The following is a 26453-nucleotide window of genomic DNA, read 5'->3' as shown; positions in this document are numbered from 1 at the left end:
ACAATGGAATATATATATATATATATATATATATATATATAAAAATCCGAAGCACGAGATCCCTATACTTCCGATAGTATAGTAACATATCTATATATAAATATATACATATATAGAGAGAGAAAGAATAGAGTTACTATATTTTCGAAAGTATAAGAAAGTTGATGCTTTCAATTCTGCAATTCTTAATCCAATAATCAAAAAGCTGAAAATATTAATTTCTTTATATTTTCGAAAGTATAAAAATTCTAGGGGGCTCACATCATCCTAATCACACATCTTTTAATTCAAAGACAAAAAACTTAATAGCACCAAGTAATTGGTGCTATTAATAATATTCCAGCCTAGTTATATATATTATATATATATATATATATATATATATATATATAAAAAGGTGAACAAGTAGTAGTAATCTGTAAAAGCGAACAATCGTTCTTCTCTAAAAACTTATAAAACAGACTTGGTATCGGACAGATTCCTGGAGGCGTTGCACTACTACTCGGCGATCTTCGACTCGCTGGACGCAACGCTCCCAGGGGACTCGGCCGCGCGGATGAAGGTGGAGCAGTACTTGTTCGGGCCGGAGATACGGAACATCGTGGCGTGCGAGGGGGCGGAGAGGATGGCGCGGCACGAGCGGCTGGAGAGGTGGAGGAAGGTGATGGAGGGGAAGGGATTCCACGGCGTGCCGCTCAGCGCGAACGCCGTCAACCAGAGCCGCTTGCTGCTCGGGCTCTACACCAACTGCGACGGCTACCGGCTGACGGAGGACAACGGCTGCCTGCTGCTCGGCTGGCAGGACCGCGCCCTCATCGCCGCCTCAGCCTGGCGGTGCTAAACATGTTTCGAAATGGGAACCGGTATCAATGGAATTATTTTTAAATGCATATGTTCTGCCAATAATAAAATCAAATTTATATTAATATTATTTACGGAGCGAAAAGCAGGGATTATTTCATGGACGTTGTACACCGCGTCCTGTGGATTGGGTCATTTGAAGCGCAACATGTATAAGGCCCGGCCCATGGATCATGTCTTGGAAATAGTACCTTAATTTTGTGAGTGCTTTTCAACAATTCCTGGGTATACATGTATAGAATAGGACTACTATACTATTAGGAGCATAGTAATTTTTGTACTCCTAAGTTTCTAATCATTCATCAAATTTGATAAATAGTTAGGATGAGAGAGCAAAGAGAAATTGAAGAGAAATTGAGACACTCAATTTATCTTCTCTTTGAATTTTTTTTCAATTTTTTTCTCTCTCTCATTCTAACAATCCATCAAAATTGATGAATAATTAAAAAATTAGGAGCATAAAGACTACTGTGCTTCTAATAGCACAGTAGCCCTACTCTGCATATATATATATATATATATATATATATATATAGAAATGTATAAGGTACAAGTTTAGTTGAAGGGAATAAGCAAAGTGCAGTTGTACGTGGTTCAGATAGGGTGCAAAAGAGTGAATGTATTATGCAATTGTTATGTATTATAATAATAATGGTATTATTTGTTCATTCTTTGACCTATAGTCGGACATGAAGAGCAGGAGAGGGTAGGGATGCCAATGGGTATGGATACACGAAATATTATCCGAATCCGAGCTTGAACGGGACGGGTTTACCCGAGCTAAACCGATATGGATTCGGTTATGGGTATAGAAAATAAAAACCTGAAGGATATGGATACGGATATGGATTTTGTATTTACCCGACCCGAACCCGAACCCAAACCCGAATAAATTATATATATAAATACTTTATTTTTATTTATTTATATAATATATAAAATATTTAATAATTTTTACCTCTTAGATTCTTATTCAACGGTATGAATTTTTAAAACTGGCCCGGTCCGGTTCCGGATTCGGGTTTCGGATTTTTGGTCGGGCACAGATATGGGTATAGATTTTTAAAACCCGGCGGGTTTGGGTCCGGATATGGGTTTTAATTTGGTTTTCGGGTTCAGATTCTGATTTTTAAAAATCCGTCCCGAACCCGACCCGATGACATCCCTAGAAGAGGGTCGATGAGTTTTTAGGGAAAGATGATGATAAATACGTATAAAAGAAATTCGTTACTCGGCAGGTTTACTCGAATCATTTAATGGTTGGGGTCTAACTTGATTAGAAAGAGGGGTACAGAAGCCAAGGACAGATGGCTAGACTTAACCACTTAGATGGAGAGTTCCCCATATTCCATTTCATTGGCAGCAGAAATTGAAGCTGAAGATAAAGAGCATTCTGCTTCCTGAGAAATTCTTTGATTCGTTCGAGTAAGCCGGAACTGGCTTCGTGACTACTGTCCCAGTGGCCTCAGTAAAGAAGAGACGTACGTTTTCACTCCTAAGCGGACTCGGTTATCGTAGGACAAAATTAACTTGATGGCTTAGATTGAGGGAATCATTTGCTCTCAACCAAGCTTTTTGCGTCGGGTGATATGTTTTTGGATTTATTTTTTTTTATTTTCATTTTTTTTTTTAAAGCCGTGTATAGTGAATGTTTATGATAGGATCATAGGACACACCACTCAGCTTTTGCTCTAGAGTACTCTACAGATGTTTCGAAACGTGGCAACAATCCTAAATGGCCACAGGTAAATTAGGACGTGAGTATGTCAGAGATTTTGATGCACCCTGTATGATGAAAAGCACGTTACAGAGAAGATAAAGACACGCACATTCCACCTGATCAATATTCAGGAAAAACACATTAAAATATATATTTACACTTCAGAAATTTCGATTTTACTATCAACTTCAAGCACAAATCCATAGAAAATTAGTAGTACTCTCAACTTAATTTCCGGAGTTTCCAAATTTTTTTTTTTAATTCTCTGTACAACAGTAAAGAGAATAAAAAATTAAACCCACGTGAGGTTTTAAATGGGCCAAAAAGAAAACATATTAGGGACCGATGTAATTATAAATACAGTGTAGTTAGAGATGCATGCAGTTAAAAATACAACAGTTACAACTACATGAATCATATTTGGTTGAATGTAGTAGAAAGCGCTCCAAGTATAGATAATTTATTTGATTGCATGCAGTTGAGAAATAATTTTTAAAATTTTACTTTTTATATATATGATGGTGAGATTACCTCCAATGTAAAAAAAAAAAATAATTTTTATTTAAAAAATATTGAGGAGGTAAGCATACCTTTTATTTAAAATTACTCTCTCCAACTGTAGTAGTTGGAACTACCACCAATTTGGGCGTAGTTCGAACTGCTACAGTTGGACCTCCTTCTGCAATTCTACTGCAACAGTTGGAGTTAAATACATCAAACCAAACACGAAATTTGTATTGGCATGTAGCTACAACCACAGTGCAGTTGCAACTACATACAACCAAACGGTCCCTTAGTATAAAATCAACCCAAACTGATCAGTTCAATTAGATGCAAACTGCTTAATAATCAATTTCACCCTGGTTTCGAAGCTTTCAGATTGAAGAAACCAGATTACTCGCAGATTCTACTTGTTATTTGAGGACACAAAAATCAGTAAAACTTGGATACATTGAATCATTTGACAAAAAGAAACTGCTAAAGCAACCACTGTTTCCATAAACATGACATTTGCTGCTTATAGAACTCTTCTCCCCAAAAAACTGGGGCTAATCTGAGATTTCATAGGTCAAAAATAACGGAAACTACAAGATTAAAAAAAAAAAAAAACAGTACTTCACCTAATCTAAACAACCATCGACAAACGAAATAGAAATGATTAAATTAAACCATCCAAAGGACCTTAGAGCTTATCAACAGTACAAAGAAATAGTGGTTTACAGTCGAAGACACCGAGGAAGAACCCTACACAAACGCCATAAAAAAAGCCTTCAATGAAGCATATCTTCTATTCCATCCTTTCCTATGTCCAGTAGCAATATTTGGTCATCTAAAAATTAAACAAAACACACTTGTGAATTGGCTCTCAGAAATGGTTTGCACAATTACACCACCCGTGAGCAAAAGCCCAACAAAGATGCGTCCGCTTTGAGGAGATGCCTCACAAAAGGCCAAAAAGGACTCCCTCACATGTCTTTGTTTGCATGTGATATTGCACAATAAGTCTCTTTTCCTTTTCTTTCCACTGCCCAACTCCTAACATACACAATCCACTCACGGGATAAAAGGGTTATTTCCCGTAAGGCCATATGAATGGTGGTTTTACATGCACACACACCTGTGTAATTGCCAATATACATGCCTATCCCTGCAAAGAGTAAGGTCACTCTGTAGTTCTTGAGATTGTAGTTTCATGAGTAGTAGAATCTGCTTGAAAATCAAAATTTCATCTCCAACTGTTGAAAATATGTTGATCTTTGTATGAAATACGAAGTTCAGATACATAGGAGTTACATGAAAGAAGAGGAATTTTAAGAGGCAGACATAAAAATTCCGATTTTGCAGGGGCATATATGTAAATAAGTTATTATGCAGTGGTATATGAGTGAGCATCATTATTTCTGAAGTAAATTGAAATCATATATAGACACTTCCTATGTGTACTACTACCCTATCATCATCTCCCACAACTCACAACCACCACCATGAATCCTTCATTCCTCATAGGCCTCTTTGCTCTCCTCTTCACCAAATCCCTCTCCCTTTCACCCAATCCAAAACCCATATCAAATATCACCATCATCGGCACCGTCTTCTGCGATGCATGCTCTGACAACACCTTCTCCAAGCACTGCTACTTCCTACAAGGTACATATGAACTACACAAACTAAGAACTCTCAACACTTTTCTCTTTCATTTTGTTTTCTCATCCTTTAATTTACATAATCACTTTACAGGTGTTAAAGTGAGAGTTGATTGCATGTTCAAAGTGAATTCCACATCAAAAGAAGAGATTTCCATCACTGTTGACAGAGTCACTGATAGATTTGGTGTGTATAAGCTGGATATCCCACCTGTTGATGGCTTTGAATGCAGAGTGGGGAGGGAGATAGAGTCCTTCTGCAAGGCCAGCTTGTTGGAGAGCCCTTCTACTCTCTGCAATGTCCCTGAACTAAGTAGTTCAATAGAACATGTTTCCCTAAAGTCCCCTGGGGGGACTATGTGTCTATATAACCTAAATGCATTGTATTATAGGCCGGGAAAGAAGGATGATGGATTGTGTGGGACTCAAGGAGAAGGATTGCATAAGCATAACCCTTTGAATTCCTCTCTCTTCTTCTTTTGGCCACCTTTCCCACCATTTGGATTCCCATGGCCGCATTGGCCGTATTGGTCACCTTCTCTCCCACCACTTCCTTTCTTTACACCACCACCATCTTTCCCCTTCCCCCTCCCTCCTATACCATTCTTCACTCCGCCGCCGCGGGCTTTGCCTTTCCCCTTCCCTCCTATACCATTCTTCACACCCCCACCACCACCAGTTTTTCCTTTTCCTTTCCCTTTCCCTCCTTGGTCACCATCTCCGAAGCCGCCGCCACCTTCCTTTCCTTTTCCCTTTCCTCCGTTACCTCCGTTTCCATCTCTCTTCCCACCTCCACCGCCGCCGCCACGTTCATTTCCCTTCCCTTTCCCACCCCTTCCTCCAATTAGTTCATGGTTTACACCACCACCACCACCACCTCCTCCTCCTCCTCCGCCGGCATTTCCTTTCCCATTTCCTCCATTAATCCCTCCTCTTATCCCAAGCCCGCCCCAACCATCTCCATAACCACCTACCCTTTCATTAATAGAACCCAGGTCATGGTTCCTAACCATCCTCCATTCTCTCGTAAGCAACCATAGACCAATCATTTGCTTATCTTCAGCCTTTCTTTTTATATTTTTGAGCATAATTACAACCTTTCCTTTTTATTTTATGTAGATTATATATAAATTGTTGATTATAGTGTACAAACTGGCCGAAATTATAAACTTATAATAAATCCCAATGGGGCAGCTGGCATAATTTTGTTTCTCTCATCATTTTTTTTTTCTTCTGTGATAAATAAAAGAGGTTTTTTTGTTAAAAAAAAGGTCCATCCCTATGTCCATTTCGCATCACACGATAATCTTTTTTGTGATGAATCTATACAGTTTGGTTCCAGTGAAGAGCATCCTGGTATGTACACAGATGTTTTAGTTAAAAAGTGCAAAAAGAAAACGAGAAAGTTGCAAAACACAAAACTAGTAGGAATTTCCCTACCAAATGGTATACAGAAAAACCCTCAAAATAGAGATCCTAAGAAGTGTTCAACAGACAAAATAGAAATATTATCATTAAAAAAAGAAACAATAACTGAGAACTGGTCACTAAATTGTTGCTTTATTAGCCTCCCCTGTGCATTCCAAATAAGAAAAAAAAAAAGAAAACAACATACAATGTCTGCTATAATATAGGTCACTGATTCATGGATTTCAAATTTAACCTTTATTCATGAAAGAAAAGTACCTAAGTAGTAACCCCCTATTGATAATACTATGACACTGGTAGAAATCAAAGTCGTTCTCCACCATATCAAAATACCTGATTTGAGCAAGAGCAGTGCAGTTCTCTTGCATGCAACGATTCAACTAAGCAGGTTGCCCCTAAAACTTGTATACATTATATAACTAGCAACAGTTAACCCTATAGGTGCACATATATTATTTGCTTATTTCTGTTTAAATCACGTAACCCAACCAACCACATTCAAGCAATGGCAGAATCTAAAACCACAAGGCCACCTAAAAAATGAAACTAAAAGAAATGAAAAGACACACACACATTATGCTACTAGAAATATCTGGAGGCAACATTTTGAGTATATTAAATGATCAAAAGAACAACACACAAGAGGGAAATCCACTCGCACCCCTCAAAGCATGTAATTACTGTAGATTACTAGATCGTACAGATTATGAAATTATAAGAGAAAAAGAAAAGTATGAACCCGTCTGAACAAAGTAGACTAAGAGAAGTATTACATAAATATACCTATATAGATAGCCTGCAAGCATATAATTTGGAGCTCTTCCTATCTCAATGAGACTAAGCACAAACTGTAGAGGCATACCTCTAACTCAAGCAACAACAGGTACATGCCCTTCGTCCTTGAACAAATGAGCTAATCAAAATGCAATTGTGAACTTTTCTCCATTCCTCGCATAACCAGTTGCGAAGAGGGTAATATGCTTTGATGGCAAGCAATGACATGAGGCTGCGGGATTCACAATATTGAGCAAGAACAGGGCGTTTTCTTAGGCAACTCATCTATCTTCTTTTCTGTAAAGAACATGTAGCTGTTAATGATTAAAATGAGAAGTTTCACCTATCTTTTGAAGAGTAAATTTATGCATAGCCCAGGAATAATCCCAATACTGCAATTCTGCCCTGATAATTTTGAATTAAACACTTTAGCGCCGAACTTTCTTATATATTGCAACCCGTTCATAACCAAAATGCTATAAATGCCAACCTAAGCATCTCTATTAATGTACGAGATTGCTAGAAGTTTCACATATTTCAAAGTTGCTCTTTGACAACCAAAAGTGCAGGTCATTATTAAAAACTTTTTATATTCCATAAAAGTTTTCCAGTATGTTCGCCTAATCGAGAGTACTAGAGGATCCAATAAATGCAAAGGGAACGCCTTCCTATAATAGTAGTCTAACCACTTAGAACAACGACATAACCAAAATAAAATTTCAGGAGGACAGTATAGAACAAAAATCAAACTTTTTTAGATAAAATGTACTGAAGCAAACAATGGATGGAAAAGAAATCTTTACAAATTAATGACAAATGTCAGGAATCATACTAACTACAAAGTACAAGGGGATTAGATTGGCTAGATATATTTTGAAGCCAAAGAATCTCTATCTAGAATGTATTTGATTCTTTTTCCTTTCAGTAATCTATAAATTGTTCTTGTAAACGAATCAGAAACAGAAATCCTAGAGCTCCTTCAACAAATTTCTCGAAAAAGAAATCAACAAGAAATTGAAAAATCTATACTTACAGAGACATTTACAGAGATTACCTGATTTGGTCTTAGTCACTGACGGCTGCACAACAACATGCATGGTGATAACACCAGCAGGAAGCTCACCAAATGTCGGCTTACACTGTGCAATAGTTTTGTTGTTCTCTAAAATTTTTCCCGCATTTATCAGTTTCACATCGTTAGCCACCTTTGGGATGATCTTCTTATCTATAGAAACCACAAATGGACATAAAAAATGTCATAAAGAGCAATAGCCAACACTAATATTTAAAAAAAAAACAGAATTACTAGTAGAGCAGAATGATATAAGTACTTCTTAAGATATATATAAAAAAGCATCAAGTACCAGCCTGGGAGAGACTGAGAATAAGTGCTTTCAAAGTCAGCAGCAGAGAATAATAAATAGTTAATAAGAAAAGCTTATACTGAATAACCAGGCTTTATCATATGAGCTCAGAGCCTAAAATGTAATAGTGGTTTCAAGTATTATTTCTTGTCCCTTCTACATTGAAAGAAAACAAAACATTTCTTAATCATAAGCCTGAGTCTGAGGCTCTGGGCCTAAAATGTAAGTGGTTTCAAGATCAAGTATTATTTCTTGCCCCTCGTTGATTGAAAGGAAATAAAAAACTTCTTAATCATAAGCCTGAATGCAGTTGAATTCCAATATAACCAGCAAAAGTTCATAATCTGTGTCAATGCAAGGACTCGATATTTTTCCTCTAGTACCACCCATCAAAAAATTTAATAGAATAAAAGAAACACTGCATAATTATTAGCATAATAAGCACTCCCATCTGCATCTTATCGTCTCTCCAAGGGCACTAAGGACTACGCTGCTCAATGTACACAGACGTAATTTACTTTGCAGCTCCAGCACACATATTGAACTAGGTACAACATTACTTATCCTTGTAACACCCATACAGAGGTGAGGTTTGTACATTTTTACATTTATGTATATCCCTTTGTTTTCATAACAAATTTATTCCGAACTGCTGTTTCTCCACTCACCGCACATCCTTCCAAATTTCTATTTTTGCTGAATTAACGAGCCAATCAAATTAATACTTTTGTCAAGCAAGCTCTGAGGCTTGATATGATATCACCACATAATCTAACCAAATTAGCATAAGTAACACAAACTATAGACTCGCAATCCAACGTATAAATGTACCCTCGTACGAGAATGATTAATGTACTACTTAGCCGACTAGTTGAAACCAATTTGGGGATATTCAAGTTAACACTACTTGATAAGTACATCTTTTGAATTTCTCAAGCTGAAGTTGCCTCAATGAAGCTACATTAAAAGTAGAAAGTTGTACAATGGTCTCAAGAAAAGAACTAACACTGCCCAATTCAGCTTTGCCTTCTACTTAAGTGAATTCACTACGTTCACTGCTCGGGCAGTAAGCTTTGACTTTGAAACTGGATTTGAATTAAGATGACTTCGGAAACGATGGATGGCATAAAAAATTGAAGTGTTTCTATTCTAAATATGGGAAAATCTACGGGCCTTTTTATTCCACAGGCCCAAACGCTCAACTAGTTACCAAGTGTACTCGTCCAGCAAAAAGCTCATATAAGAACACACACAAGGAGGTCATGTAAGCTATGGGACGTTTATAATTCCCAATTTGAGCGCATACGATCATTAAGATGATCGAGACCCAAAAACAAACAATGAAAATAACCAAACGCAGCTACCATGATGTTCAAACCCTTCTTTAGGTGAAACATAAGCAAGATCAAATAACAACAGGGGTTCAATACATCACAGAAGCTGTGATGTGATCGACCACAGAAAAAGAAACTAATCAAACTACTACTTTTGCTTCTTCCGCCAAAGGCTAATTGCTTCTATGTACGCAATAATCGTACATAGTATCACCAAAAGAAAACGTACTGAGTCGAAGATCTAAGCACTGCGATGAATCAAAACTCCCACCTTTCGGCCACTCGGAGATGATCCTCTCTTTAAGCATACCAACGGTCGAGGAAGACGAATACCGAAACGGCCCAATGTCCGACCCATCATACAGCCGGAATTTGAGCTCCACCAGATCCTCCTCGGGCATTTGATCTCCCTCAAACCCTTCCACAACCTCCGATCCCCCAAATATCCACTCCCTCGCAGTGCCCCAGAAGCACAAATCGATCTGAGGGATCGATCGGCGCGGACGAGAATCGGAAAGCGAGATCGCGGAGCGGAACCCCAGAATGGATCGAGCAGGGATCTACGTGGGAGAGTTCGAGCGGTGCCTGCGGTGCTCTTGTAGGGTTAGGGTTTGGAGGGGGAGAGGAGGAGGAGGAGGAAGAAGAAGACGCCGAGGAGGAGGAGGAGGAGGAGGAGAGGGAGGAGAAAAAGGAGTGGCCACGGGAGTGCGGTGGGAGTTTCAGTGCGTGGTCCGATTTTTTGACCCAAAACAAAAAACAAAAAAAATTAACGGAGCGGATGACGTGACACGTGGCAAGCGGAATCTTCATACGTTGGATTCGGACATATAAATGCGGGCTTTTTTGCATTTAGCCCCGTCATAAAAATTATTTTCATAAATAGCCCACTAATTTATTATTGTAATTTTGGTCATATCTTCGCCACACGAGCAAGGGTGGAGTACGGAGAATAAATTGAATACAGTAATTCATTCACCGTGATTCTTCGTATCTAGTGTTTACCGTGTTTGGACACAGTGAATAATTCACCGCGTTAACTTACCACTCAGTCCCCATCCTGCTCGCGTGATGCTGGCATGGTACTTACGTGACAGGGATAGAGTTAAAATTATAATTCTAAAATTTATGGAGCTATTTATAAATTTTGTTTGGGGAAAACTTCAAATACCCCTTGTGATTTCACACTTTTTCACTTTAGTAATCTGTAGTTTAAAATGTATCAAGTTAGTACCCTGTGGTTTCGCAATTTCTCACTTTAGTACTCTGTGGTTTAAAGTGTATCAAGTTAGTACCCTGTGGTTTCGCGCTTTCTCACTTAAATACCATGTGGTTTAATATTTCGTTAAATTGTATACAAAAAAACCTTTAGATATCCTACCTAGATTTATCGAATATTGATTTTAGTACCCTTTAGTTTTAACTTTGTTACTAATTTAACGAAAAAAAAATTCCGAAATGGATAATAAAAAAAAAATGAAACCACAGGGTACTAACTTGATACAATAATGAAACCACAAAGTACTAATTTGATGCTCTTTAAACCACAGGGTACTAAAGTAAGAAAATGCGAAACCACAGGGTACTAACTTGATACATTTTAAACCATAAGATATTAAAGTAAAAAAGTGCAAAACCACTGGGGGGGTATTTGAAGTTTTTTTTTTTTTTTTTTTTTTTANCTGCGGTGCTCTTGTAGGGTTAGGGTTTGGAGGGGGAGAGGAGGAGGAGGAGGAAGAAGAAGACGCCGAGGAGGAGGAGGAGGAGGAGGAGGAGGGGGAGGAGAAAAAGGAGTGGCCACGGGAGTGCGGTGGGGGTTTCAGTGCGTGGTCCGAATTTTTGACCCAAAACAAAAAACAAAAAAAATTAACGGAGCGGATGACGTGACACGTGGCAAGCGGAATTTTCATACGTTGGATTCGGACATATAAATGCGGGCTTTTTGCATTTAGCCCCGTCATAAAAATTATTTTCATAAATAGCCGACTAATTTTATAATTGTAATTTTGGTCATATCTTCGCCACACGAGCAGGGTGGAGTACGGAGAATAAGTTGAATACAGTAATTTATTCACCGTGATTCTTCGTATCTAGTGTTTACTGTGTTTGGACATAGTGAATGATTCACCGCGTTCAACTTACCACTCAGTCCCCATCCTGCTCGCGTGATGCTGACATGGTACTTACATGGCAGGGATAAAGTTAAAATTATAATTCTAAAATTTATAGAGCTATTTATAAATTTTTTTGGGGGAAAACTTCAAATACCCCTTGTGATTTCACACTTTTTCACTTTAGTAATATGTAGTTTAAAATGTATCAAGTTAGTACCCTGTGGTTTTGCAATTTCTCACTTTAGTACTCTGTGGTTTAAAGTGTATCAAGTTAGTACCCTATGGTTTCGTACTTTCTCACTTAAATACCATGTGGTTTAATATTTCGTTAAATTGTATACAAAAAAAACTTTAGATATACTACTTAGATTTATCGAATATGGATTTTAGTACCCTTTAGTTTTAACTTTGTTACTAATTTAACGAAAAAAAAAATTCCGAACATGGATAATAAAAAAAAAAGAAATCACAGGGTACTACCTTGATACAAAAATGAAACCACAAAGTACTAATTTGATGCACTTTAAACCACAGGGTACTAACTTGANTTTGATCAAAAAAAAAACAAAAACTTCAAATACCCCCCTTGTGGTTTCACTCTTTCTCACTTTAGTACCATGTGGTTTAAAGTGTATCAAGTTAGTACCTGTAGTTTTGCACTTTTTCACTTTAGTACCTGATTTAAAGTGTATCAAGGGTACTAACTTGATGCAAAAATAAAACCACAGGGTACTAACTTGATACAAAAATAAAACCACAGAGTACTAACTTGATACACTTTAAATCACATGGTACTAAAGTGAGAAAGTGCAAAACCACGGGGTACTAACTTGATACATTTTAAACCATACGGTACTAAAATAAAAAAGTAAGAAATCACGGGTTTTTTTGAAGTTTTCCCTGAAAAAAAAAAAAACCCTATAAATGCGCATTGGGTGGTCACGCCGAAATTAGAACCCAGTTCAAATTTTAGCACAAACAGTGCTCGGTAGGATCCAGAATTATATACACCTCAACTTACTAAAACAAAAATAAAATAAATAACACATTGTCGTTTAGCGCACCTTTTCATTTAAAACTGCATAATTTTTTAAAAAAATATTATTTTTTATAGTATTTTTATTTTATTTTAGAGACGTTGTTTAAATAAGATGATAAAATAAAATAACTTACAAACTACATGATATAAAATTACTATATTTTATTAATTATAAGATGGTAAATTTTAGTATATTAATTGCTTGTAATTTTTTGTTTTACTATGCTGTGTTTTGTAAGGTATATTAATTCATAATTCAAGTCAATGAAAGATCTTTATAATAATATAAAAATAAAAATACAAATAATAAAGTATGTATTTTCAATTATAGAATGTCAAAATAAAAATGCGCTAAACCACACTATATAAAATTTTTCCTAAAATAATAATAATAAAAGTAATTTTAAGGCTCTATTTGGTTCAAGCTAATGTAGATTTCTAGTTACTAGCTAAATGTACATGCAAATGCATTTAAAATTATTTTAATTTATTGTAAATATAAATTTTTACATCATATTTATTCAAAAATTTATAATAAAAATTATATTTTATAAATGAATATATTATATTTTATTAGATAATTTTTTCAATATATACATTGAATATTTTTATATATTTTTTGAATTCTTGATAAATTTAAAATTTTTGTTTATTATTTAAACTAAAAGCGTCAAAATTTAATTCACATTTACTTTGAAATTTAATTTTAGTTCATTGTAATTAAATATTTTAATTGTTAATTCAAATTTGATATCGAAAATTTATAAATTTAATTTTTTAAAATTTAATTTTGATCCACTATAATTAAAATTTTTTAATTGTTAATACAAATTTGATATCCAAAATTAAATTCAATTCATGATTTAAACTCATATTTTTAATTTTAATGTAAAATCTATTGATAGGAATACTTTCTTTTAATAGATTGATCACAACAAATAATTTTTATTTGAAATATATTTTAACAAATTAATTATAACCATTCGTAAGATTTGACATATTGATAGATAAGAATGCTATTTTTTAACATATTAATCATAATCATTCATTTTTATTTGAATATTTTTTAACAAACTAAAATATTTGTTTATTCCTTTTTGGATTCCATCTGTCGAAATTCTTATATACTTTTATATATAGTATAGATATAGATATAGATGTTGAATAATCAAAAATCTAACTTTTCTAAATTAGAATATTACTAAATGCTAAATTATTTTGTTATGTTTTGTGCAACAATGTAGGAATAGATTATTATATATATATTTTTTGTACTTAGTTCGTTTTATAAATTTTGTTAATTTTGATAGTGAAATTTATATTATTCAAAAAATACCATTGAACTCATATTTATTTAAATTTCAAATATGAATTTAATTCAAATTTATATTTATATTTTCAACTAAAATTTAAATATTATGAAAAATTTAAATTCAAATTTAATATTAAATTACATTTTGAATTTAAAATTAAATTTAACTTCATATCTGAAATTTGAATTTCAAATTTAATTTTGAATTAAAATTTTAACTTAGAAATTTAGATTTTGAATTCAATTTTAAATTCAAATTCAAAATTTCAATTCAAATCTCAAAACTAAAATTTGATTTGAGTTCGAATTTCATATTCAAATTAGGATTTTGGACTCGAAATTGAATTTGAAATTCAAATTCAAATTCTGAATTAAATTTTAAATGCAAGTTTAAATTTTGATTAATTAAAATGTTAAATTTAAATTTATCTCAATTTTAAATTTGAATTCAAAATTTGAATTCATATATTTTGAACTGAGTTTGGATTTTTGATAAAAATTCTAATTTCAAACTTAGATTTTGAGTTCAAATTAAAAAATTTGAATTCAAATTTGAAAATCAATTCAAATTCTAAATTCAAATTTGAAATATTTTTTTTATTAAATAGGGTAGACCCTATTTTAAAGCAAAGTACAAAAACAATTTACCTACAACAGATCTTTCGGATCAACGAACAGAAATCTATCCCTATCAAAGTTCTACCCTTTAGAACCTAAAATTGCCCAAAAGTGTGACGAAGGTCTAGAAAGCTGAAATCAATCTTAGCTTCCTAACGCCGAGATCCATTAGTCGACGGTGCTAAGAATTCTTCTTCCTAGATTTTCCCTTTGGTCTAACCGATTGTTGAATATTCTCCTATTCCGTTACTTCCATAACTCCCAACACCCCGTTGCAAAGCAGAGATCGAAAGTCTTTTTTGTTCCCCTTGTCACCGTTATCCTTAATCGACACCATCGAGCTACTGTCCCTCCAGAGGAGTTGGACATCTGTTGATGTGCGGTTGGAGTACGGTGCAGCAACCAATTCCACATGGATTTAGCGTAAAATAACAAAAGATGCTCGAGGGTTTCAGCATTAGAATTGCATAACGTGCAGATTGAGAGGCCATGTCAATCACGTTCAGCTAGACTGTCGGCCGTCAGCACTTTGTTTCTTGCAGCGAGCTATATGAATAATCTGACTTTGAGTGGTATCTTTAATTTCCGCATGAATGGGATTAAGCAATTGTTAGTTCCATCATAAATCATGAAATCATATGCGCTTCGCGCTGTAAATCTTCCGGAGTTATTCCATCGCCAAATGAGCTAGTCGAGAGATCAATGTTGCATATCAACTCAGCAAGCTGCTCAAGCTCCGGTCGTTCTTCAGGGCATTCCGGTGTGCAAATTTGAAAGCTTGGGTCGGGTGTGCCAAATTTGAAATTAAAAAGCAAGCGGCGAATAATTCACCGTTTTTATCCTTATTTATATATTTTCTATTTTCAAAATTCAAAAGATGTATAATATTAAACTAGTGAAGTGACCCGCGCTTTGCGGCGGATAAATACTACTAAAATTAAATTAATAAATAATAAAATATCAATATAATTAAAAAAATATTAATAAAGAACAAAATATCATCAAATCAATATGATCTTACTCCGTAAGAAACTATCTACTGCTGACAGACTGCTTAGTCGTGGGATGCAGATAGACGATCACTGTATTTACTGTGCTTTTGCCTTGGAAAGCTGCGATCATCTCTTCACCAACTGCATCTTCATGCGATTCTTACTCTTTGAGGCGGGGGTATCTATCGACGATGCTGATTGTGTCCGGGCCCTTTGGACCTCTACAACAGCAATTACCAGCACAGCTCAAAGAACCAAGGCCTTAACCTCCCTGGCGGCTACTTGATGGGTTGTCTGGACGGAAAGAAACAACCTCATTTTCAGAACAAAGACTCCTAATGCCACCCGAGCTCTGGAGCGGGCTTCTCTTCTTACAAATTTGTGGTCTGATTCTCCGACGTAACCCTCTGCGCACCACCTTTTTTAATCCTTTCTCATTTTTTTCCTTTTTTTTCTTTTCTTTTCGTCTTTTTACTGTTTTCTTCTTTTTCTTGTTTTGTTTCTGTTCTTGCTTTTCTTTTGCCCCGGAAGCCCTGGCTGCTTCCATACTGTTCGCCTAGTTCACTTATCAATGAATGAAGCAGGTAGCTAGTCTACCTCTTTCTCAAAAAAAAAATAAAATAATAATAATATAGAGAATTATACTTAAAAATAATTTTAATATACATGATTTAAATAGACGATGAATAGAAAAAAGCAATGAATGCCAAGAAAGTAAACTAAGGAAAAAAAAAGAGGAAGATACAATATATGGAGTAAACATCATAGCCACAATTGTTTAAAGCATTTTTATAATTATCTCACACAATATATGGAGTAAACATCATAGCCACAATTGTTTAAAGCATTTGTATAATTATCTCACTAAAAAGATTCGCACATGAAGAACATAATAAACAACGACTTTTATTGTACTTTTATATATATATATATATATTCCTCTAAATAGAGAGAGAGATTTGGAGAGGGGTGGAAGTCGACAACACCGATGCCATCGCCGGCCTTATCAACAACGTGTATAATGTAATGGAGGGGGGTCGAAGGGCTTCATCGATTATGCTCATGGCATTAGAAGAGCAAACAGTACATGTTTTAAACTTTGGGAAAGAAGAAGGTGAATTGAAAGGATGCCTTATGAAAAGGCATGGCATTCTCGTTTTCCCCACTATTACTCTATTAAATAAAAAAGTGAGGAGATTATTCTATTAAATGGAAAGATAAATGCCATTACTCTATTTAAATGGAAAGGTGAGGAGATTATTTGATTAAATGAAAATGAAAATGGAAGATGAAAAGATTAGTCTATTAAATGAGAAAGTAAATGGGAAGATGAAGAGACGACATTGGGAGATAAATCGGATATATGAAAGGAAGTATCTGGTAGAGGTGGACCTAATATTCAATAGAAAGGATGGAGGAAGTGATAATAACGCTGGTAGTTAGGTAGGTCCAAATTCAACAGAATTCTGTCACGTCGGATAGAAGCCACGGGAATTAATAGTTTTGTATAGATGATACTAAAAATTATTATAGTATTTTTAAAAAAGCAATGAATAATTTATCGTGTTTAAAAAGTGATAATTTATTCACCGTATAAATATAATTTTGTACTAATTTTTTTAGATGGTTATTTTATAATTATTATAGTATTTATTTTTAGGGTTAATTGCATACAGGTGTCCGCAAATATAGCGAATTCTAGATATATCCCTGCAAAGTTCAACTTTCATAAGTTGTTCCTACAAAAGTCCTAATGTATTTAGATATGTCCCTCTCGTTAAGATCCGTTAGAGAACCGTTAATTTTTTAACAGTATGCTTATGAAATGACATTTTTGCCCTCACAAATATATCACTCCAAAAGCTCCAGTTGCCTTTTTCCTCTTTCTCTTCCTTCTCGGGCTGCGAGAGTGGGCGGCGGCAGCAGCAATGACGACAAAGAAGAAAAAGAAGGAGAAAAGGAGGACAAAGAGGATACGAAGAAGAAGAATAGGAAGATGAAGAAGAACGCCGCCCGATCCTCCTCCACCACTGGGGATGGCAAGGTCGGCGCCGATCTCCCACGAGGAGCACCACCTAATCCTCCTCCTCCACCTCCGGGAATGGCGAGGTCGGCGCCGATCTCCCACGAGAAGCACCACCCGATCCTCCTCCACCGCGATCGCCCGCATCTCTTCCTCGCCGGCGACGACGACAACGGCCATTTTGAGAGGAAGATGAAGAGAAAGATGAAGAGGAAGAGGAAGAGGAAGAAGGATAAAATTATAAATTCACCTTATTAATTAACCATAGTTAGGTATTTTAATCATAGTTAACTAATTTTTTCTAATGGAAACTAACAGTATAAACATATATGAATACATTATGATTTTTATAGGAATAATTTATGAAATTTAAACTTTACATGAATATTTTACGGAGACATGTACGAAATTAACCCTTTTTTTTAAGTCTACTAATAAAAAAAAATTCGGGCGAAAGCATGCGTCGGAGGCGCACCACCCTCTATGCAGTCCCGATTAGTATCGCCCCTCTTCTCTCCTCAAGTTCTCCCGTGTAATGGAGATCGTGTGGCAAACTCCGGCGAACCTCCCGGAGCCCCACGACTACATCTTCCGCAACGGTAATAACTCCGAAGCCCTAATCCCCGATTTCTTTTTTCTCATCCTCCTCCTCCTCCTCCTCCTCCTCCTCCTCTATCTCAATCGATCGATTCCTTGCAGGGAAGCGATACGTTCGACCCTACTACTTCGAGTTCATCTCCCACGTAAACCCTCTCTCTCTCTCTCTCTCTCTCTTGCTCTCTCTCTCTCTCTCTGAGTTCACGGATTGGTTCGTTAATGGTGTAGGTTAAGAATCGGTGGGCGGGGAAGACCATAGTGGATCTGTTTGCGGAGGAGTTCAAGGGACGACCATACGATTACTATGTATGTGCTCTTCCTTTCTCAAAACACAATTTGAAGTTTAAATTTGAGTCTCTGCTCTTGAGGCGTAGGAGTTTGCATCGCATTTTAGTGAGGAGTCAAGGAGATCGCGATATTTGTTCTTGTTCATTACATTAAGAGGTCAGGATCAGTTATAGAAGTTTCAAATTAGAATTTGTACTTTTAAGGCACCGAATATCGTCAAAAGCTCCGGATTTTTGTTCGCAGAATAAATAGATTTTGCTTCTCAGTACTGCTTTATAAAGTGCTATCCAGGTAGTACTGTTAAGAGAAGTATTATATTATAATATCCCCAACAGCTTCAATTGGCAAAAGAATCAGAACTGCCGAATTCGCGCTTCTACTTCTAAGCCTCAGAATTTTATTTCTGCTCCCAACTCTACAAGCAAAAACTCCAAATTTTCTTTCTTAGTGCTGCTTTTCATAGAAGAAGTCAAAGCAGAAGTGGGCTGAACAGGCCTTTATGACATAACTTATTTGGGCACAGCACTATCAAAAGCACAGAATTTTGCCAACCAACAATGGTCGAGCTTCAAATCTGTATGAATGTGGGCATAAAAGATCATAATACAATTCTTGTTTTTTTTGCTGTGCTTTTTTTATCCATTTTTTCTGCATAATTATGTTCTAAATTAAGTGCTTGACAGTAACAGGTTGGTGCTGTAAAATCAGGAAGGATACAAGTGGATGGACAAATGGTTCAGCCAACTTATGTTGTCAAGTCTTCGCAAAAGATTAGCCATTTCTTGCACAGGTTTGTTCCCATTATCAAGCTATTCTTTGAGTGAATGCTGGAAATTCTTCTATATTCTTCTAATTGTTATTGGGAAAACAGCTTGCTACATAACATTATATGATTAAAATAGTTTTATGAGAACGGTTAGTTAGGCAGTTCCTAAAATTTACGAACTGATCTCTCAACTTGTTCCCTTAATTGATGACTACATGTGAATTAGCTAAGGATCCAGATTTGGTACTTAGGAATAACACTAGGAGTCTAGGAAGTACCTTTATATTAAGCTCTTTGTGCTTTTATAACATGACTTATCTGAATCAATTCTATTTTAATTTAAAGTCGGTGTGTATTTTTAAGCGCCAGAGTTCGTTGGTGACATCTCATTAGAGTGATAACCTTTTCAGGCATGAACCTCCGGTAATGGTTGGAGAGGTGTTGATCCTGGAAAATGAAGATGATGTCTTAACCATTTGCAAACCAGCATCTGTTCCGGTAAGTCACTTTGATGACAGTATGGAATTTCATTTTATGTTTCTAATTTCATAATCTTGAACTTGTATTATGATTATGTGAAGAGAATGCATAAAAAGCATGTACTGGTGAGTAAAATAGTGTTAGGAAAAGGAGGTAAACAGGAGCATCAAAGGTTGTTTGGCTAAAACACCCTTACCTGAGCCTGTAAAGCCCAAATAGATCTTAATTAAGTGGAAACTAATTTGGACCTGAGCCTGGTTCACAATTTAGTGTAAGACTGGGCAAGGGCTCTAATTTAACATGGTCGGCTATTTACAGTTCTCCCTGTGCTTATGGTCGAGCTCGTGTGTAGACTTTGGTTGAACTTGTGCATGGTGTTGGCCTGGCACAACCAAGTCCAATACATCTCTACAGGGGGATGTTGAAAGCGCAATAAGGACATTGATTGATGATATGACGGCTTGCTTGTAAGATGCAGAAGATGATTTAAAGGGTCCTGAAATCTTGAAAATAAATTGTGTACTTATAAGTATTTTTACTCTATATCTTACTGTAATTTTGTTCTCTAGCTTCTTTCTTTGCTATTTTGTTTATGTCCTGCTTTAATTACAATTGTTCTTGGGCAAGCAAAATGTCCAATAAAAAGACTCGTGTAATATTTTGTGAGTGATAGGTTGGTTCCTGCTGATTGTTTCATCCTTTTGCTTAGCAGTTCCTAATTGCTGAACTTTTTATCAATAGGTGCATCCATGTGGTCAATACCGTAAGAACACCGTTGTTGGCATTCTGCAGGCTGAACATGGGTTGGCACCTCTGTTTCGTATCCTATTAGTTTCAATTGTTTCAACTTCTACTCATTTTCGTATACTTTATGGGTGTTCCTGTTAATCTAGTAGCTCTACTTTGGAACCTTTTATGTTTCCTTTGACTATACATTTTATTCTAACAGCAGTGCATCGACTAGACCGTCTAGTTTCTGGACTTCTCATATTTGCTAAAAATGCTGAGAAAGCAGAGAGCTTCAGGCAACAAGTATCGTAACTTCTGCTGTTTTAATTATTTGAGAATTTTTCTTTCAATAATACTGTCATGCTTGAACATAACAATAATTTGTTAACTCATTTCATCACTTAACCCCCTTTTTTATGTCACTCGAGCAAAAGTTGATACATCAGTAAGCTTAACTAGAAGCTAACTATCTTTCTATCAAAAGTTCAAATTATGTTTCCTTCATATTCACAATCCTTTACTATCGTACTCTGATCCAATGTGCTCAACACAAAGTCATTCTTTATGCTGATAATCCCTCAATTATTAGCTTGTATTCAAACATTGAAACTCAGCAAAGATGCTTAATACTCTGTTTCTATTGATGGGTTAGTACTTTAGCTAGCTATGTGCATCATCATCACATTGCAAACTAGTGAACGTCTCCCTTTTATTGTAGTCCTAAAATATTCTTCTCTGTATCTACCTTCCATAGTAGGGGCTAGTGCTTGAGTAATGGCCTTCTAGAGGACTCTCCACATTGCTTTTGCCTAAATAGCTGCCTGGTTTCTTTCCTGTGATTTACTTTGACTTGTACATCAGTGTTTAGCTTCTTCACATGAGTAGTATCCGGTAAAAGCGACCCATCTATACTAACTTCTTGTATTAAATTTGTTTTATAAATTAAAGTTGCAATTTTTCTCCTCTATTTTAGTGTAGAATAACTGCACCTTAACCTAATTTCTCAAATTTTTTATTTTCCTTTGACTTGTTCAAAAATGATCCTTTTTACCCTAAGTTGTATTTCCTGCAGATTGAGGCTGGATTGCTGCAGAAGGAATATATTGCTATAGTAGTTGGGGTGTTTCCTGAGGGAGAGGTTTGGAATATTTCTATATTCAAAATAACACCTCACTGAAGTAGCAGCAGGACATTTACTTAAATTGTTATCATTTGTTTTTTCTTTCTTTATCTGAGTTAGTGTCAGATTTGCCTTTCGTGTCATATCAATTTCTCTATTTCTGGAAGATTTTTTATTTTGTAACTAATACATATGTGCAGGATCGTTTTGTTGAGAAAATCTCTTTATTTATAGGTAAATCCCATTAGTTGTTACTTGTGATGCTAAACCTCCTATAATGACCTTGTGCATACATTTGTCTGGTTCTGTGAACACTTTAGTTTCAAACGTAAGCCACCTGCTGAATTGACAATTAATTTTAACTTCATGTGCTTCATATTATTCACATCCACTTATAAATATTGGATGTGGTACTTCAACAAGATATTTATACATTCATGTAGAAATATGCAATTTTTCTATCAGTCCGTTCGAAGTTTTCGAAAATTTCTATCCTTTTTTGCTTTGTTCTTTTGGTACTTTTTTCTTATATAAATGAAGATTTAGCATTATCTCAATTGCTTTCCGTTTGAAATTTCACTATCTGACACTATCTTCTTTCTCATCTCCCTTTAGAAAATTGTTGATGCAAATGTAAACTATAATGCACGAGAAGGAAGGAGCACTGTAGAGGTATGCCCGGGTTGTTGGTTCATTGTTATGCTGTACAGCTGTAAGCATCCTCTTTATTTTACAATGTGTTTTATTGCAAATTTACCAACTACAGTAGGTGCACTATGTTGCTCCTTTTGCACCTCTATGTTTTGCTTACCTTCAAGATGAAAAGGTGTAAGAAAGTTTTCTGATATATTTTCTCATTTTCACCCTATTTAATCAACATTTCCAATTTTGTTCCATCATATTTTGTTGGTAAGCAACTTAGTTATATTTATATCATGCCAATCTTTTTACATTAATTTTTATCGTGTTGGTTTATAGAAAACTTGTTGTAAAGCATCAAAATATAGATGTATTGCTTGTGTCTTTTTTATTCCAAGTTCCTTTCTCCTTGCAACAGAATATCAAAGAGAAAGTAAACTGAATCATAGAAGACTTGCTATAAAGAATCAAAATATAGATATAGTGCTTCAGCTTTGCAATGCTGTGTTATGTGCGACAGAAAATTATCGAGAAAGTACACCCTTACCTGAAAATCAGAGTGGTGAAACATCCTGTATACATGCATGTGCGCTCATTTGATGGATTTTTTGTTTTTTATACTACATGGAGAAAATCTACAATAGTAGGGAGGGTGTTTCTATTAGATAAATATATTTTTCCCTTACTAAACAGTAATATTGCTAAATCACAATATGCAGGTTAATGACCAAAGCGGTGAAGTCTTGAAGGGAAAGAGTGCATGCACAAAGTTTCAGAGGATAACCGCAAATGGGCAATTTAGTGTTGTCTTATGTAAACCCATCACTGGCCGTACTCATCAGGTAATGATTATGAGCTACTCTTTTTTTTGTGTGTGTGTTTGTGCTGCATGGTTCTTTTCTACAGAAAATTTAGCAGATATTCCTCTTGTGCACATTATTGCCAGTAATTTACTGGATTAGTCATATCTAATCTTGTACCAATATTAAGAAAAATATATGTTTCTTTTTCCTTTCTTTTTTTTTCTCTCTATTGATTTCAGAATACCTTGACTTTTGTTGCTTTTGGACATCTATCTTTATTCAGCACAAAGTTGGCTTTCTGGTTGTCAATACATTTCTAAAAATATTTTTGTGCAATTTTATTTTTTTGCCTATTTTGTAAGGCTTTTATTCTGGTTATATGGGAAAATGGAAAGAACTTAGCTAGCGAGTGTGCGGTGATTTCACTATCTAGCCTATTGCATACTACTATGTACCACAGTTTCCTTTTATTAATTATAGACGACTGTTGTCAAATCGAACTTCTTGAATGGTAATCTCTCTCTCTCTCTCTCTCTCTCTCTCTCTCTCTCTCTCTTAATTACATCCATTTTATTACACTTGCATTTATCTTCATATTCTTGCTTTAACCTTCGTACTAAGCCCTCACAGCTGAATCTCATAATCATATTCTATAAATACTGCTTTGTTCTAATGGCAATAACTTTTTTGAACCTGATTCATGCTTAAATTGGAACCGTGCAGATACGAGTACATCTGCAATATGCAGGCCATCCAATAGCAAATGACATGCTATATCTATCCGAGGGCGTCTCTCCTCATTCAACTAAACGAGCAAGAACAAGTGATGATAGAGTCGCCTCAAACTTGCCTCTGCCACCACAGTCAGATTCGACCAGAACCGATCAGTGCACTGGAGATGACTTGGTTCCTGATGAGGAATTCAGCATAGATCCCGTGTGCACCAACTGCCCTAATCTGGGTCCTAAAGGGTGCGTCACCTGAGAATGCATGCGCATACATGGATACATGTTTCTCGGCATTCATATTCTACTTTTTGACCTCTATGTTTCTTGCATTACTTTCACCGGTATGTTTTTTCCCCCTTATTTTGATAATAACTCAAATTGCAGTTACGATGGAGATGAGCAGGGGCTATGGCTGCATTGTGTGCGATACACCGGACCCGGCTGGAGCTATGAGTGCCCATATCCTGAATGGGCATTTCTAACTTAATATTTATCGGAAATTTTTCTGGTGAAACCTTAACACTGCAATATCAATTTCACGAATCCTGAATGGCCATTTCTAACTTAATATTTATCGGAAATTTTTCTGGTAAACCCTTAACGCTACAGTATCCATTTCACGCGATCAGTTGATGAGGTGATATTTCATACGATTCAATCATTGGACACCTCAATGCACCCTTTGCATCTTCAACCATTGGTTTTTTTGGGGGTGGGGCGCTTGAAAATCCGAAATCATAGTAAGTGAAACTTGTATAGTGGAGATAGTAACATTGTGCCATGAATTTAAGGATTCTGGTGGGATTTCTTTATATTTCATAACTGAGTTGGCATCATTTTAATACTGTTCTTATTGTAGCACAAATGGTTTCATACAATATTAGAGATTTGAAGGCGCTGAAATACCACAAACTATGCTAAGCTTTTACTTAAATTGTAGTTGAATTTGTATTTACGTGTGTTACATGTATATATATTTTTTTCTTTGTCCTGTAGTATAGTGATGGATTGCTTTTATTTCTAACATAGATAGATAAAAGATAATCTATGGTTGTATCAGCCTTAGCTTTTTCGAAGTATATTTATTGTTTCCAAAGGCATAAAAATTCACGCTTAGAACTAGTAAAACAACAGGAAATTGCCTAAGAAAATTCATTTGATGATGAGTATTAAGGCCAACTGGGCTGGTTGCATGAACATTTTATTGGATATATCCTTTTGATTTATAAAATAAGTACCTAGTATTTGGTAAATGAAATGTTTAGAATAGATATCATATTCGACTCTTAATTTTTTTTAAAAAATAAAATAAAATACTTTCTAAGTAAAATATACTATTCTATCAAATTAAAAATGTTAAGATTTTTTTAGGAGTAAAAATTAAATAATTAATTTTCAATTATACAAAAAAGTTTTATATGGAATATATATATATATATATTTCTTTGCAGGCCAAGGCTTTTTTGAATATTGGAATAAGTTATTCAATAATAATTTATTCAATATGAGAGATTTTTTTATTTTTTTTATTTTTTTTTATTTTTTTTATTTATTATTATTTTTTTTGTGATCGGAGGGTAAAAGTTTGATTCTCTACTTGAGAGGTCTTTATTTTCATAATTTGATAGAATAGTATATTTTAGTGATTTATTTTATTTTAAAAAAATAACTTTAAAGCTAAATATTAGATTTTATTTTAGATGTTTGATCACATTTCTCATCTATCAAAACTTATGCTCTTCTTAAGTACGTCAGAACATATACCAATTAAGACGTTTATGTATCTAAATAGGAACTACAAAAATACCAATCAAACAAATAGCCTTCTCATAAACTATTTGGAGTCTTGTCTAGAATTAATATCCTTTCAGTTAAAGGATACTTTTGAGCCATATTTCAAAAACTGCGTTGAACCGGCCGATTCGACCATGACTCGGTTCTAAGAGCGGTTCGATTTAACCTTTTGAATTGGATAAGCCAAAAACCTGCTTTAAACCGTTCACATTGTCGGTTCAATTAGCAAACTGGAACTAGTCCGGTTTTGAACAAACCAGCTGTTTTTTATTTTATGTTTTATTTTTTTTTTCATTAATGTAATTAATTTTAAATTTTATTTATGATTGATTTTTCACTGATTTTATTTTTCTATTATGAAAAGTAAAACTTGAAAACTGGCATCTACTTAATTTAATCTAAAAATCAATATTTTATAAATTAGTACGACATCAGAATAATAATAATATGCATATTTTTATATAAGAAAATTTTAAAAAATATAATATTGCTTTTGAGGAGGGTGGATAAGTAGAAAGGATATGTTGTTATGATTAACCTTGTTTTACAAACAATCTTATTCAAAATAGAGCTGTACTAAGAACAGGATTCATGTACCCGACCACAACAATTATTAGGATTAAAAAATCCCTTTTCTTTTTGTTGGTTGTTTCTTCTTTTTTTTCTTTTTTTTTTTTCTTTCCATTTCTTTTCTAATTCTCCAAAAACTTTTTCTGTACTTTTTCCTCTCCTGTGGCTCTCATCATTCTCTCTTGGTAGGAACAGAGTTAATTGTAATTGAGGGCCATG

General features: G+C 35.0%; 4 protein-coding genes across 5 annotated transcripts in view; 3 read left to right on the top strand and 1 right to left on the bottom strand.

The window, feature by feature from the left end:
- The window catches only part of LOC109723161 (DELLA protein RGL1-like), a 4890-nt gene extending 3697 nt beyond the window's left edge, over positions 1-1193 (top strand). Inside the window, 1 exon segment of the mRNA XM_020251418.1 lies at positions 478-1193. Within this exon segment, the coding sequence (XP_020107007.1) occupies positions 478-841 (364 nt within the window). The 3' untranslated portion in view covers positions 842-1193.
- Positions 4481-5945, top strand: LOC109723162 (leucine-rich repeat extensin-like protein 3). The gene is made up of 2 exons (XM_020251419.1): positions 4481-4729; positions 4820-5945. Exons 1-2 carry the CDS (start codon positions 4567-4569, stop codon positions 5689-5691), a joined length of 1035 nt encoding a protein of 344 aa, XP_020107008.1. The 5' UTR covers positions 4481-4566; the 3' UTR covers positions 5692-5945.
- On the bottom strand, positions 6747-10326 carry LOC109723163 (membrane-anchored ubiquitin-fold protein 4-like). 2 transcript variants are annotated; one of them, XM_020251420.1, is made up of 3 exons: positions 9855-10326; positions 7982-8152; positions 6747-7224 (listed from the first exon to the last, which is right to left on the bottom strand). In XM_020251420.1, the coding sequence occupies exons 1-3, from the start codon at positions 10024-10026 to the stop codon at positions 7169-7171; spliced, it is 399 nt and encodes a 132-aa protein (XP_020107009.1). In that variant the 5' UTR covers positions 10027-10326; the 3' UTR covers positions 6747-7168. The 2 variants fall into 2 exon arrangements, with proteins under 2 accessions (XP_020107009.1, XP_020107010.1); XM_020251421.1 differs by having other exon boundaries at positions 9897-10317.
- LOC109723477 (RNA pseudouridine synthase 7) lies at positions 18164-24834 on the top strand. Its single transcript, XM_020251854.1, has 12 exons — positions 18164-18319; positions 18420-18463; positions 18546-18623; positions 19295-19395; positions 19782-19869; positions 20593-20671; positions 20801-20883; positions 21653-21718; positions 22316-22372; positions 23059-23181; positions 23866-24113; positions 24255-24834. The coding sequence occupies exons 1-12, from the start codon at positions 18256-18258 to the stop codon at positions 24355-24357; spliced, it is 1134 nt and encodes a 377-aa protein (XP_020107443.1). The 5' UTR covers positions 18164-18255; the 3' UTR covers positions 24358-24834.

The sequence above is a fragment of the Ananas comosus genome, linkage group 17 (assembly GCF_001540865.1).
Source record: "Ananas comosus cultivar F153 linkage group 17, ASM154086v1, whole genome shotgun sequence".
NCBI lineage: Eukaryota > Viridiplantae > Streptophyta > Magnoliopsida > Poales > Bromeliaceae > Ananas > Ananas comosus.
The sequence above is the reverse complement of the archived record's forward strand: the minus strand, read 5'-3'. Positions and strand labels throughout refer to the sequence as shown.